Genomic DNA, 14,672 nt, shown 5'->3' with positions numbered 1-14,672 from the left:
CCCCGAAAGTGGCGTATGGCGGGGTAAAAACGGTCATACACGTAAAAACCCACTCGTGCAAAAACCTGAGTGAACGTGGGAGTTTCAGCCCATGAACGAAGAAGAAGAAGAAGAAGAAAAAGAATCATAGATGGATGACAAATGCACAGTGCTGGGCTACATATCACTTTCCACTAATTGGCAAAGGCTACCAAACTAGTTTCCACTGTGAGTTTTACAACTATTTTTCCAAACTGCCCCCAACCACTTATTTACCATACCACTCAACCAACACCTAGTCAAAAGCTCAAACCGTATGGCCACAGTCAAAATGATGTTACAATCTCGTACACAGCATAACACTATCAGACTTCCCAGGTCAACGATACGGTGCTTGACTTGACCAGACTAAGACTAGATGTAACACGATCCAGTCTCCATTTATTTTACAATCCTTAATTCCACTCCCTTTCTGAAAGGCTTTTCTCAAATATGTTACGCTCTTGCTCACAATACAGTCATCTACTTTCATTGCCCAAAAAAGGATAGCTAAGATTAAGCAGTTCAACTGTACAATGCATACTACACTGATTGCAGCATTCAGTGTCCATTTTTTCGCCATCCTTTTCTGGCATTCCCCACCTCTTTCTCATAAGTCTGTTGCTGAGTCTCTTTCCATATCTCCAGTTCCAATGCCGCCTGGTATTCTGACGTCTGCCTGGGGCTCACAGCTGGCTGCTGCTGCTGCTGGGCATATGGATGGCTCATCTGTGAGGAGGCAGTGATCTGTCAAGAATAAAACACGAATTTGTAACAACTTGAACAGTGGAACCCCCCTTTTAAGACCTCCAACAATCTGAGAAAATCAGGTCTCAGAAAGGAGGGAGTCTTAAAATGGGGGTGAATTTACAGAGGTTAAGAACACAAAAACTGAAAAAGCAAGGTCTTTAAAAGGGAGGAGGTCTTAATTGGGGGGTCTTAAAAGGGAGGTTCCACTGTACTACAATGTGCATGCAACGCAGTCTTCTGCATTTGAGTTCACCTTTTTCATTCAACTGCTTAATCAACCACAATACAAAGTTAATCATACAAGAAAGTTCTGACTTTGGGTTGCCACAGTAGCATCATTTCCACACAAACACCACCACCACCATCTTTTTGAACTGACTAACAAGTCAAGGAATGCCATTAACTGTCACTGGTTTCATCTGCAACCGTCAGTTACTAATGTAAAATTGAGCTTCAAATCAAGAAAACAGCTTTCTGTTCTAAACGTCTAAACCCCCTTCCTCCTTCCTCACACAAGAGAATGTGGTAGAAATCTAGAATGAGAAACATCAGACAAGGGATTCTTAAATTCCATTTTTGTCTGAAATTGCTAATTACACATTAACATGCTTCCATTTGAAACTTCGAGGTCGTCATCGTGGATTGACGCCCGACCAAAGCTAATTCAAGCCCGACGGTGCGAAGCGACGGAGGGCTTCAATTAGACTTTGGGAGGGCGTCAATCCACGATGAAGACCGAGAAATTTCAAATGGAAGCATGTTAATGTTATTGTAATTCAATCTGACGACGATCTCTTTCCTGCTTTCATGCGATGGTAAAGAGACAGAATTGGTTCTGTTCTGTTCACACACTACTTTCAGTCCACCTTCCTGCAAGGGTCAAGTCCCAAGAAATATGTCTCTGTATTCCTATCTTATCACTCTGCTCCTGTTTTGTTTTCTTTCACATACATTTTCCCTTCTTTTTTGACGGGTTTCTGGACAGCAAACTCTAAAACAAATTCTTTTCATCACAAAAGTGATCTTTGGAATTGACTGACGTAGTCCGGAAGAATTCATGCATCAACTTACGTCACGTATTCGACGTCATGACTTCGCATACCTTATGGTCTCGGTATTTCATTGGCCTTCATATTTCCTACTTGTAAAATGACCCTCAAAGCTAACCGAGACTAGTTGAGGTTGTCTCAATGCGCCTCGCCAGCAGGTGGTTAATGGCTTTTTTAGCGAGTGGTTATCGACAATTGTAATTCAATCAAGTTTGCGTTTTAATGAAACAGATCCTGTGATTGGTCAGAATGCCCCAACTCATTAAAAATTACCGGTCATTAATTGTCGATAACCCACGCTAAAAAATCCATTAACAACCTGCTGGCGAGGCGCATTGATACAGCCTCAACTCGGGCTTCAATTAGCTTTGGTCGGGCGTCAATCCCCGATGAAGACCTCGAAGTTTCAAATGGAAGCATGTTAATGTGTAATTAATGACCGGTAATTTTTAATGAGTTGGGGCATTCTGACCAATCACAGGATCTGTTTCATTAAAACGCCAACTTGATTGAATTACAATACATAGTAAAGCTGTGCCTGTGGTACTTTTTAGTGCTGATTTTGAATGAACTCCCTTCAGATGGGGCTTGTACATTTACACAAAATCATAAATTTACATAAAAAAATGTCATAAGGATAAGGATAAGAATTCATATAGTCCTGTGAGGTTACCCTCATGGAAATTCGGGCTGCTTTCTCACTGGGGAAAGCCAGCTGCCATACAGTACAGCGCTACCAATTTTTTATTTTTTTTGCCTGCATGCTTGTATTCATGTTTCTAAGCCCTGGAGTTCTTTATCGTGCGCATGCGTGCACACGAGGGTGTTCAGATACCGAAGGGTCTGCACAAAGTTAACTCTAGTAAATAAATTCCTCGCCAAACGTGGGAATCGAACCTACGCCGATAGCGACGACTGGTTTTGAAGCCAGCGCAGCAACTAACTGAGCTATTTCCCCGCCCTAATAGATACTGATAGATACCTGTGAGTGTTGCTGGTGACTGGAGCTGCCACTGCTGACGACGGTGGGGGCGATGGGACCCCAGTCCTCCAGACTCATCACCATGGCAACCTCCGCGCACTGCTGACGCTGGCTGAAATGGAAAACACATCACAGCATGTTAGCCACTCATGTAAAAAAAAAAAAAAAAAAAAAAAACAGAGTTCTTTTCAAATTAAAAAAAAAATCAAAGCTACTTACAACTCAAGCAGGCAAAGGCATAGTATTACCCATTTACAAATTTCAGATAAACACTAAAGCAACGGGACAATACAGTATTGAAAACAAAATGGAAAGCCCTCCTAAAAAAACATGGTCAGCATCAATGACAGTTCAGTTCAAGGGACAGTGCAGGGGTCACAACATTGCTGAAGCAATGATTTGTCTTGCTGTCGCAGATTACGATATAAACAGTCAAAAGCTTTACACGACTATCTCACAGATGCCTTCACATACTGTTAGTGTTGCCAGCCAAATGAAACAGTATGCGGTTTGCCAGTTCGCATCTCCCGCCAAAATGTAATTAACATTTCACCTTGCATGAAAGTCAACGAAACTTGGTATTTTTTAAAACGAATAGCTTCCCAAGGCATTATTGAAAGCCCTAGGGGCTCCGTGCACCTGGACTTGACAGGTCCAGTAACTTTAACCAGTTTAAAAAAAAAATCAGTTTGTTTTTTCTCAGTCTTACTCTTACCCTTCAACAGCAGTGACAGGGACCCTATCAGCATACTCCTGTCTCCAGCCAGCGGTGTTATTACTGCCCTGAAACACAGCACAAACAGTTCCTTTTGAATTCACATCTCTGGATAAGCAACTGACAGTCATTCCATCAGTACTTTTCAACTGACTTATTATAGTTGAAAAGCAAAAGAAATCAAAATCTAAACAACGAAGTGACTGTGGTAAGATGAACAAAGTTAAAAAACAAAGGATTACTGTACTCACCGATACAAAGACGACACAAGACGATTATGAATTTTCGCTTCTGGAAGCTTCATCAGAAAAAGAACACAAAAGACAACAAAAAGCAGACGCAACACGGAACGAACAGGGTTTGAAAGAAAATGGAGGGGAAACACGCAAAAACTAAGTCGAATTTTCACCTGTGGAGGCTTCTTCGGGAGCAAATTCGACTTTGTCTTTGTGTTGGTGAGTACTGATTTCTTTTGTTTTTCAACTTTGTTTTTACCCAGTCATTTAGTTGTTTAGATTTAGACTTATCATATCACAAGTAACCCTGGCAGATGTATCATCTATCGCAGAGCGTTTGCACACTCCCCGATGAGCAAGCATTCAAAGGGATCTTGTCATGTTCACAGCTGTAGCACAGCTTGCATGAAACATACCTGCAGTCAAAATCTTCACATAGGCCTGATTATTTCAACTACATGAGATGACCAAAACATCTTTTGGGAGGTGAGGTAGGGGACATATCCATGTAAGATGTCATGAGTGAGGATAAGTTTTTCACCCCTATGAAACGCATGGGTGGGACTGAAAAATGTCATGAATACTGAACCTCAACCCAACAACAACAACAACAACAACAACAACAACAACAACAACAACAACAACAACAACAACAACAACAACAACAACAACAACAACAACAACAACAACAACAACAACAAGGCCATAATCGAATCCGGATTTCTGGCATATACCGGAAGAATCCCACCCATGGAAATGGAATGCTTACCATGATTCTTGTTTTATCAGCTGTGATGATCTTTGCCAGAGGTAAGCGGGCAGTGCCCAGCAAGATGTCTTTGGAGAGCTGCCTGTCCCGATGCCACACCTCCACAGTCAGCGGAATCCTGCACACAAGCACAGCAGACTTTTGAAGAAAAGAATAAAAAGATATTGCAGAACGTTCATCACAGCGAGGTCATTTGACAAAAGTGAAACTGAACAAGTCAGTAGCAGATGTAAAAAACCTGATCCAACACACACTGGCCCTTTCCTTATTGAAACCACATTTTTACTGAAAGAAAAAAACTGATTGCGTGATCATCTGTCATTAACATACTCACCGCCGAAATGTGTCCTGAAGCTGTTGAAGCGTACAGGCGAAATCGAAAGCACAGAAAGACTGAGGGAGGAGAACCTCTGAGCCTTTCCGTATCTCCACTGGAGGGTGGGTGAGAATAGGCGCAGCGCTTCCAAAGAATGGGTATGTGTACCTGCAGAGACATAGATACAAGCAAATGATAACTGAATATGAGTCACTCAAGCAAACAAAATCTAGATAGGATAATGAACGGAACTTTTAATCAACTGCAATATAAGGTGTTCACAAGCGCCTTGTCCCATCGGTCTCTTAACTCATTGTCTCCCAGGTACGGATAATATATCCGTACAGACAGTCACTTTAGTCGGTTCCTGTAACGTCGATCTAACGCCTGCATTCCATCGTGTTGATACACAGTTTCTACACAGTTACTACAATTCTGAGTGACCTGCTGCAGCACAGCTGGTCTCGGCTAAAAACAACTTAGTCAACATAGGTGGGGTAGAAAGTGTTATGTGAACGAACAAACTACATCTTATATTTGACAAGGTTTACTGGTTAAATCTAAGACGTTTGAGTGCGAGTCAGTCAAGCAAGGAGTATCATAGTTGATACCTTCTGAAAAGATGCCAGACAAAGACCACTCTTTCTTTCTACACAGGAAATGTCATCGATTATTTTGGTCTTCTCTTTTCTCTAATCATTGTCAGTTCAATTTTTCAAAAAGTACTCTCCAAACTGAAATGAAAAGTTCACGGAGTTGACCTCAAACAAAAATTACTCTTCTGCAACACAAAAAAGTTTCCCACAGATAAAAATGCATTACATTTGTGAAAGTGATTCAGGAAGTTCCAGGTTCTGAAAGTTCAACTAGCCTCCCATTGCAGTATTCCTAGATCTAAACTAACCGACTAAACCTTATTGTCAGAACTCTTCCTCAAGCAATTCCACTCTGATAAAATATCCCAATAGCTTGAAAAACACCCACCTCAAGAAAACAAAAATGGTGTTGTGCGAGACGTTATCTTTGATGCTGCGCAGATCGAGTGAGAAAGTGAAGTGGTGTGCCTGGGAGGGAATGGCGTGGTGGACGTCTGACGTGCTCAGGCTCTCACCACTGCCACCTGCTGTTGATAATAAAGGGAAAAATACAGTTCTAAGTAGACAAAGGGTTGTCTATCTTCTTCTTCTTTGTTCATGGGCTGAAACTCCCACGTTCACTCAAGTTTTTGCACGAGTGGATTTTTACGTATATGGCCGTTTTTACCCCGCCATTCAGGCAGCCATACACCGCCTCCGGGGGATGCATACTGGGTATTTTCGTGTTTCTATAACCCGCCGAACTCTGACATGGACTACAAGATCTTTTCCGTGTGCACGGTATTTGGTCTTGTGAAAGGTTGTTTATGATTGTGTCAGAATATTCAGCCAAGTATAAATAATTTCTTCTTCTTCTGCGTTCGTGGGCTGAAACTCCCACGTACACTCGTGTTTTTTGCACGAGTGGAATTTTACGTGTATGACCGTTTTTTACCCCGCCATTTAGGCAGCCATACGCCGTTTTCGGAGGAAGCATGCTGGGTATTTTCGTGTTTCTATAACCCACCGAACTCTGACATGGATTACAGGATCTTTTTCGTGCGCACTTGGTCTTGTGCTTGCGTGTACACACGGGGGTGTTCGGACACCGAGAAGAGTCTGCACACAAAGTTGACTCTGAGAAATAAATCTCTCGCCGAACGTGGGGACGAACTCACGCTGACAGCGGCCAACTGGATACAAATCCAGTGCGCTACCAACTGAGCTACATCCCCGCCCTGTATAAATAATTTGACTCACATGACAAATTCATTCGCTCGGCTTCCAGACGAGTGGACGTAAACTGATAGAACTATCAAGATAAGTTTTGTGTTTTGTCTGTTCACTTAAAAGACTGTTGAGTCGAAATATCTGTGAATGTATTGTTTTGTCAATAACAAACGTTCCAACAACCTACCTTTCTTGTTTTTTGACTCACATGACAGTTAAATAGCTTCTCTCCATAAGTGTTAAGTCTTGACATTTGACTGCATTACAGACGGGTGCAGTGGCGAGGTGGTAAGACATCGGCCTCCTAATCGGAAGGTCTTGTGTTCAAATCCCGGCCGCGGCCGCCTGGTGGGTTAAGGGTGGAGATTTTTCTGATCTCCCAGGTCAACTTATGTGCAGACCTGCTAGTGCCTTATCCCCCTTCAAGTGTACACGCAAGCACAAGACCAAGTGCGTACGGAAAAGATCCTGTAATCTATGTCAGAGTTTGGTTGGTTATAGAAACACGAAAATACCCAGCATGCCTCCCCCGAAATCGAAAATTTTTAATTAAATTTTCATTTGATTAATATACTTACCCGAGTCACATATTAGCATTGACGCAGTCGAGATGCTAGGTAGACTGAAAAAACGCTATCCCGTCTATAGTATAAGGGAAGCAACCCAAGCAAAAAAGTAGCAAGCTTGCTACCCTGGGTTGCCTCCCGTAGCGTGCATCACGCCACAGATCTCGTACCCAATACGAGACACCCTCATTCGACTTCTAGAATACAAAGAAACTAAAAGCGGGGAAGGTGGGAGGGAATTACCTATGTGACTCGGGTAAGTATATTAATCAAATGAAAATTTAATTAAAAATTTTCGATTAAATTACATATTCTTACTCCGAGTCACATATTAGCAGATAACTCCAACAAGGTGGTGGGTAAGATCAAAAAGTTCAAACTCACTCTAAAGTTCTGGAGAGACAAAAGCCAGCTGCCGCCAAGGAAGGAACAGGCCGAGACCCATCCTGACAGAGGGCAGCAATGTCTGCAGAACCTGATAAGACAAAATCCTAGCGCCAGAAGCTGTGCGCAGGACATCATCCAAACCCCATAGGCAAAAAAAAAAAAGGCCAAGGCCCTGGAAAAGAGCTCAGGCCGAGCCGAGGGAAAGATAGCATAAGCTATGACAAGGCGGAAGGCAAGAAAATCCCTTGCCGAGAAACTGGCCCACTGCCAAAAGTCAGGAAAGGATCCCGTGAGAAAGCAACCACTGACTCACTCTAAACCCTTGCCAGGAACTGGCCCACTGCCAAAGGACAGAATCGAACCGAGAACCACCCTGATTGACAGCCGAGATGTCTCTCAGGCAAGAATGCGAAAGACAACCTCAGAGAGCCAGTAAGCTGTGCCCAGCACTTCTTCCAATTTTCTGAACCGTAAAACAGTCCGGAAAAGGACCCCAGTCTTGGATAAACCCGACCAAGTAGAGGGAAGGACAAGCTGCCCCCCCCCCCCCCCCCTTAAATGGAAGGAAATGCTAATGGCCTGGAAAAGATCCGTGCGTAAGGTTGCCGGCTAAGCCCTGAAAAGGACCGACCCTCACGGAGACCATAAGGCAAACATGCCAAAGTAAGAAAACTTTGGGATGGAGTGAGGCCCAAAGGCCGTTGAGAGAACAGTCAGCTCCGGAAGAGTGACCAAACTCCAAACCGGAAAGAGAGAGACGCCTGAGTATCAAGTACCAGGGTCCACCTCAATGAGCAAAACTCAAGGGAGACGGTCACCAGTCGTCCCTTGCCCCTCCCTGCGCAAGCAGAGAGAGGGGTAAAAAAGGGGACGAAGCGACCTAAGGTAGTGCCTAAGCACCGCAAATGCGGACCCGCAGTGGCCAAATCCTAATGTGACCGGAGACCGGAAACAAAATGACGAAAGCCAGCGTGATCTCAGAGCAGACTGCTTGTAGGTAATTGAAAATGAATCAAAAAACCCGAAACAGAAAGGACGAAGCTGGTAAGAAAGACGGAAAACCGTGAAGCGAACCAGCCGTCAGCCTCCCGAGACCAGAGTTCTCAGTAATAGTCATAGTTGCAAGTGAAGAAGGGGTGACCAGGCCGGAAGCCCAACCCGGCAGAAATCGTCCCAACTCACATCATGCAAGCATGATGGAGAAGAGGAAGAGACGAAATCCGCAGTCACAAGAACCAATTGCCAAAGTCGCAACACGACAGGCAGGAGACTATAACACAGGCTAAGGCCGAGAGCCTTGCTGCCCGTAGGCCGGCCATTGCGCCAAAGTACTCAAAGTACACAGGCACAGTAAGAAACCAAAAGTTTCGGCCGCCGAAAAAGATGCTGGCCTAGAGGCCAGCACCGAGAAAACTGGAACATTAGCTAGACCTCTGCCCACAAAGGGGAGGAGTAGCCAAAAAACCTGAGAAAAAGTGACAAGCCAAGAATGACTTCTCAAACATGCGTTGCCCAGACAATGCACCCTCAGGAAAATCTGAATGTTACTTCCGAGGCCAACTCAAGTGAACCTTAAGTTTGGACGAAACACCAGAACGCGTCTGATCGCTAGAGAAAGACAAAGTCAGACTCGGCGAAAGACAAACCTGGACCAAGTCCAGAAGCTGGTGGCAAGAGAAAACGGGGAAGCCCAAAGGCAGAAACCCCCCTTTAAACGGAAATCGACCTCTCAGCACCCATACGCTGGGAAAGAGAAAGAATGTCGAAGCCCGAAGCCACAAGCACAAGGAAAACAACAACCACCACCTCCAACGGATGAAATGGCTGTTGCTCCCGCCGAGGCTAAAACCCCGAAGCCCTAAGGCCGGCTGTTGTTTCAAAAACCCAGCGTCCTATGACGGCTGTGAAAGAAACAATCTCACCTGAGCTGAGGACGTAGGCCGCTTAGGCTGAGTCCGCTAGGTATAGCCTGCTTAGGAGCGGCCTGCTTTTGCTGCTTTCAAATTGAAGCTCAAAAGAAGGGAACCGCTGTTCTCTGTTGGTCTCAATCCCCTGCTTCTGGCATGAGAGGCCAGGCTGCCGGAGAGAGACCGTCCACCAAGGATGACGAACTGAGAATGTTCCTTGTCGACTCCTCAGAAAACCGGGAGTGGGCAAGAAACAAGTCCTTTCCGCACGAGACCGCATGGAAATAGCGCAGAGAGGACAGCCTCATCTGTGCCTCGTTCACCCTTGTAAGTGTGGAGAGGAGTGAGACACTTCCTCCGCGTCCTGCCCTTTACTAAGGGAAAAGGGCGCCAAGGAATCTGCCAGAGCGCGAGAAAGCGCCCGCAGGAGAGTCTCGGAAATGGAACTGAGTTCCAAAAGTTGTCAGCCCCCTTCCTCAGAGAATAGGAGATTCTGCCCATAGAACGGCAGAACCGAATCCTTCCTCAACGGCTTTGTAAGAAGCGAAAGAAGTTCCGGCGTGACCGAAAAACGGTGCGCGCGGACGGGGAAAGGCCAACAGGCAGCTATGAGACGACCTTGGCCAAGGCAACTTCCTCTGGTCCGCTAAGGGCACGAAGGAGGAAGCCTGCGCAGGAGCGGCAAGGCATTCCGATGCCAGCTCCGAAGCTGAACCCTGAGGAACCAGCAACGAAACCGACGCCGGAGGCCACCCCCTGTCGAAGAGGGGGGCTCGGCGAAAAGGCAAAAAGGCGAAAAGCTACTAAGGGCGATTCTTCAAACCAGAAGTAGCTGCTTCCTCTTTGCCGACCGAAGTCCTTCCTGTCGGCAATCGATTGTGCTCATTCCCTAACTGAGAGGAGGATGAGAGGAATCAAAACCAAGGAAAGTGGGAGAGAGGAGCTCGCGGCCACCACCGGAGTGTGTGGATGCTGCTGTCCCAACAGAGGCAAGAAGCCTGTATGCCCATAGGGCAAGCCTTGTTCGAAATTCACCGGCGACCAAACGGAAGCAGCGGGAACTGAACCGGAAAATCCGGGAGGAGCCGGAAGTGCGGCAGCAACAGCAGCGCTATGCCAAAGCTGGTGCTGAGCCACCTACGAGCTGAAGCTCGGAACCCAAAGGTAGGCCGTAGGCCAGAACCGGAAGTGACAGTAACCTGTGCACTACCCGCTTGACCTACCCTCCTGCCAAGGCCGGAAGCGAAGCTGCCGGAAATGGCTGCCGTGCAAAGGGCAAAGCTCAAACCGGAAAGGGCCATGGGCTGCCCACACCCCGATGAACTAACATTTCCAGCCGGAGCCGGAAGAGAAGCTGTCGCGGACGACTGCTTACGTATAGCGCAGCTCAAGCCGGATGGGATCATTATTTGTCCACCTTCCAACGAGGCACTACTTCCGTGAACCGGAAGTGCCGCTGTCGCGTACGACTGCCGACGTAAGGCAAGGCTCGAACCGGACGTGACAGTAGCCTGTGCACTAACCAGTGAACCTACACTTCCGGTCGGAACCGGAAGAACAGCTGTCGCGGGCGACCGCTGTCATAGGACAAGGCTCGAGCCAGACGTGACAGTAGTCTGTGCACTAGCAAGTGAACCTCTACTTCCGGCCGGAGCTGGAAGCGGCTGCCGCGAACGACTGCTGACGTAAATTCGGAAGCTGGCCAGAGCCGCCGAAGGCAGCTGCTCCTCGTACACGGACCCGACGTCCGAAACGCCACCTGAAGGGGACGGCTCATAGCCAAAAGAACCCGACAAATGACGCTGCGAGGGAAGGCCGTAAGCCGAACGCCCATCCTGTTGGCCATCGATGAAACTCGCACCCCTGACTAAGAGGAAGATGAGAGTCACCAACGACCGAAGGCAGCTGAAGAGAGGAGCTAGCGGCCACCACCGAAGTGGGTGGCTGCTGCTGTCCCAACAGAGGCAAAAAGCCTGTATGCCCAGGAGAACCACCGTATTCGAAATTCACCGGCGACACAACGGAAGCAGCGGGAACCGAACCGGAAAAGCCGGGAGGAGCAGGGAGTGCAGACGCAACAGCAGAACTATGCCATAGCTGGTGCTGAGGAGTCTGCAAGCCACAACCCGGAAGCCCTAGGCCGGAACCGGAAGTGACAGATGACTGTGCACGACCCGTTTGACCTACATTTCCTGCCCAGGCAGGAAGAGCAGCTGCCGGAACCGGCTGCTGTAGCAGGGCAAGGCTCGAACCGGAAGGGACCATGGGCTGTCCGCAAACCAGTGAACCAACACTTCCGGCCGGAGCCGGAAGCGAAGCTGCCGCGGACGGCTGCTTACGTAATTCGTAGCTCAAACCGGCAGGGACCATGGTCTGTCCGCTGTCCAGTGAACCACTACTTCCGGCCGGAGCCGGAAGGGAAGCTGCCGCGGACGGCTGCTTACGTAATTCGTAGCTCAAACCGGCAGGGACCATGGTCTGTCCGCTGTCCAGTGAACCACTACTTCCGGCCGGAGCCGGAAGGGAAGCTGCCGCGGACGGCTGCTTACGTAATTCGTAGCTCAAACCGGCAGGGACCATGGTCTGTCCGCTGTCCAGTGAACCACTACTTCCGGCCGGAGCCGGAAGTGCAGCGGACGGCTGCTGCGAGCACATACCTTGTGACGACCGTATCCCAAAAGGGACCTGCTCAGGTGCACTCCCGCAAGCGGTAGCCACCGAGCGCCGGCCGAGAAGAGAAACGCCTCCCTGTTCACCGCCTCCAGCACCAACGCCGAAGCCAGCAGGCTGGACAGGTGATCCGGAAACAACAGGAACACAGGAAGCCAACGACCGAGGGTCGCACACCCCCGGGAGGGAGGCAGAGCTGGAAACAGGGTCCGTCCGCGCCATCTCAATTTCTGGAAGCAAAGAGGACAAAAGGCTAGCCACAAGAGTGCCAGCCTCCGGCACAGGCGCCGGGTTCGAAACGGACGTGGTAGCGGTAATGCCCGCCGCCCGCGAGCCAGACGAAGTTTCCTCCGGCGCCGAAATGGGCACCGAAAAAACGAAGTTAGTCTTCGGGTCAGAAACGTGAACCGTGGGGTTCCTAGCCGAAGAAGTAGAAGCCGAGGACTTAGGTTTGCCAGGGCCTTTGCCCTTACTCTCGGCCTTAGCCGCTCGCTTTTTCTTACTATCAGACATGCTGTCACGCGAGAAAACAAACTACTGAAAATACACAAGTCTCTAGGACGTTAAAACTTCAGCAGAATAAACTAGCACAAAGTACAAGTTACAAGCAGGTAATAGTGCTACTGGTCGACGCTAAAAGTCCGAGCACGGACCCAAACTAACCAGCAAAAAACACCACGTGTAAGCGAAAAATGGAGACCAAAATGGCGGCCACAGCAACAAACTACCGAGCAAAATTCACAAGTCCGCGGACGAGAAAATTCTCAGCAGAATGGCAAAGCAAACAACAACAAAATGGAACAATCTCACCGCTAGAAACAGCTATGAGCAGACGGGGAGCCGAGGCTGGTGGGTGTCAAGCAGACAGCAAACAACAGCCTAGGAGCGAAATCAAGCACGACCTGTCTCTCTGGCTGAAAGATGTCGAATGAGGGTGTCTCGTATTGGGTACGAGATCTGTGGCGTGATGCACGCTACGGGAGGCAACCCAGGGTAGCAAGCTTGCTACTTTTTTGCTTGGGTTGCTTCCCTTATACTATAGACGGGATAGCGTTTTTTCAGTCTACCTAGCATCTCGACTGCGTCAATGCTAATATGTGAATCGGAGTAAGAATATGTAATTTAATCGACGTATGCTGCCTGAATGGCGGGGTAAAAACGGTCATACACATACAAATCCACTCGTGCAAAAACATGAGTGAACGTGAGAGTTTCAGCCCATGAACGAAGGAGAAGAGACTGCATTACAACCGTGTGTAGTACACTAGGAATATAATTATCCTGGTTAAGATGCAATCAATTCATTCAAACACAACAATATACACTGTGCCCTCCCAAGCTCTCTCTGTGTGCACACTCCATCTACCGTACTTTCCGGGTCATAAGGCGCGACTTTTTTCCTCGAGTTTGACCCCTGCGTCTTTTATAACGAAGCGCCTAATCCGTGTATGAAATACGAAAAAAATCAAAGAGACCGCTTGAGTACCAGTCAAACAACTTGTGATAATGCATGTTTCAGCTACTAGGTACTGCCCTGCCTTTGATCTGGCCGCACACACAGATTTCCACTCTGTTAAACTCGGTCACTGACCCCGATGCAGGAAGTGTTTCCTCTCTCAGATATGACAGGGGAACCACCTCTCATGGCAAAAACTGGGTCATTGACCCCTGGGAAGAAGGTCGTGTCTTTTAACAAGGCCACCCAGCTATCACAATGCCTTTGATCTGGCCGCACACACAGAGCACACATAGTTTCACTCAGTTAAAGTCGGTCACTGACTGGTCACTGACCCCGATGCAGGAAGTGTTTCCTCTCTCAGATATGACAGGGGAACCACCTCTCATGGCAAAAACTGGGTCATTTTGGTGCGCCCTATCGGCCCCCTGCGTCCAATGGGTGACTGGATTACAATTTTTTTTAAAAAGAAGGGGGTGCGTCTTAGATAACGAAGCGCCTTGTCACCCGGAAAGTAGGGTAGTATGTTTTCAAAATATCAGTAATTTTATCCTGACCTCCAACAAAAGTAATTTGTAAGTAAAGTTTCAAAATTTGCTTTTTACAAACTCTTTTTTTCTGCTCTCAACATGAAAAATAAATATTGATGATTTCCACTGTACAAATTACAATGAGGTCATGTTCCTAAATGTTCTCTCACTGTCCTCAGCTTACCAAAAGGTTAGTTTGACTGAATTGTTTCATCTGAAAAATCAAGTTTGCTTTCAATCATTATTTCATACATTAAAATAATTACTGCAAGGTGATCAAACAAAAATATGTAAGGTGTACTCATTGTGTTTGACTTGACGTTTTTCCTCCCCATACAACTTCAAATGAACTTGAGTCTTTAATTATGTGTTTCTGTACACGGTTACCTGCTTGTGACGCTCCATGCTGATGGGGGTTTGCACTCTTCTGCTGCTCTGCTGCTACACATGACAGAACAAAGTGTAACTGTAACATTACAGTCATTAAGAGTTGTGTAGGCATACTGTTTATAACAA

At 47.2% G+C, this 14,672-nt stretch overlaps 1 protein-coding gene across 2 annotated transcripts in view; it reads right to left on the bottom strand.

Annotated features, from left to right (window-relative positions):
- The window catches only part of LOC138947497 (centrosomal protein of 120 kDa-like), a 35,548-nt gene that overhangs the window by 7,671 nt on the left and 13,205 nt on the right, over positions 1 to 14,672 (bottom strand). The window contains exons 9-15 of one of the 2 annotated variants that reach the window (XM_070318981.1): positions 14,544 to 14,597; positions 5,820 to 5,958; positions 4,854 to 5,003; positions 4,520 to 4,637; positions 3,515 to 3,582; positions 2,800 to 2,911; positions 622 to 765 (exon numbers count right to left, since the gene is read on the bottom strand). In XM_070318981.1, coding sequence (XP_070175082.1) covers positions 622 to 765; positions 2,800 to 2,911; positions 3,515 to 3,582; positions 4,520 to 4,637; positions 4,854 to 5,003; positions 5,820 to 5,958; positions 14,544 to 14,597 — 785 coding nt within the window. The remainder of the gene's footprint in view (positions 1 to 621; positions 766 to 2,799; positions 2,912 to 3,514; positions 3,583 to 4,519; positions 4,638 to 4,853; positions 5,004 to 5,819; positions 5,959 to 14,543; positions 14,598 to 14,672) is intronic. The other variant, XM_070318990.1, reaches the window with a different exon arrangement.

Source organism: Littorina saxatilis, linkage group LG1, assembly GCF_037325665.1.
Source record: "Littorina saxatilis isolate snail1 linkage group LG1, US_GU_Lsax_2.0, whole genome shotgun sequence".
Taxonomy (NCBI): Eukaryota; Metazoa; Mollusca; class Gastropoda; order Littorinimorpha; family Littorinidae; genus Littorina; species Littorina saxatilis.
The sequence above is the reverse complement of the archived record's forward strand: the minus strand, read 5'-3'. Positions and strand labels throughout refer to the sequence as shown.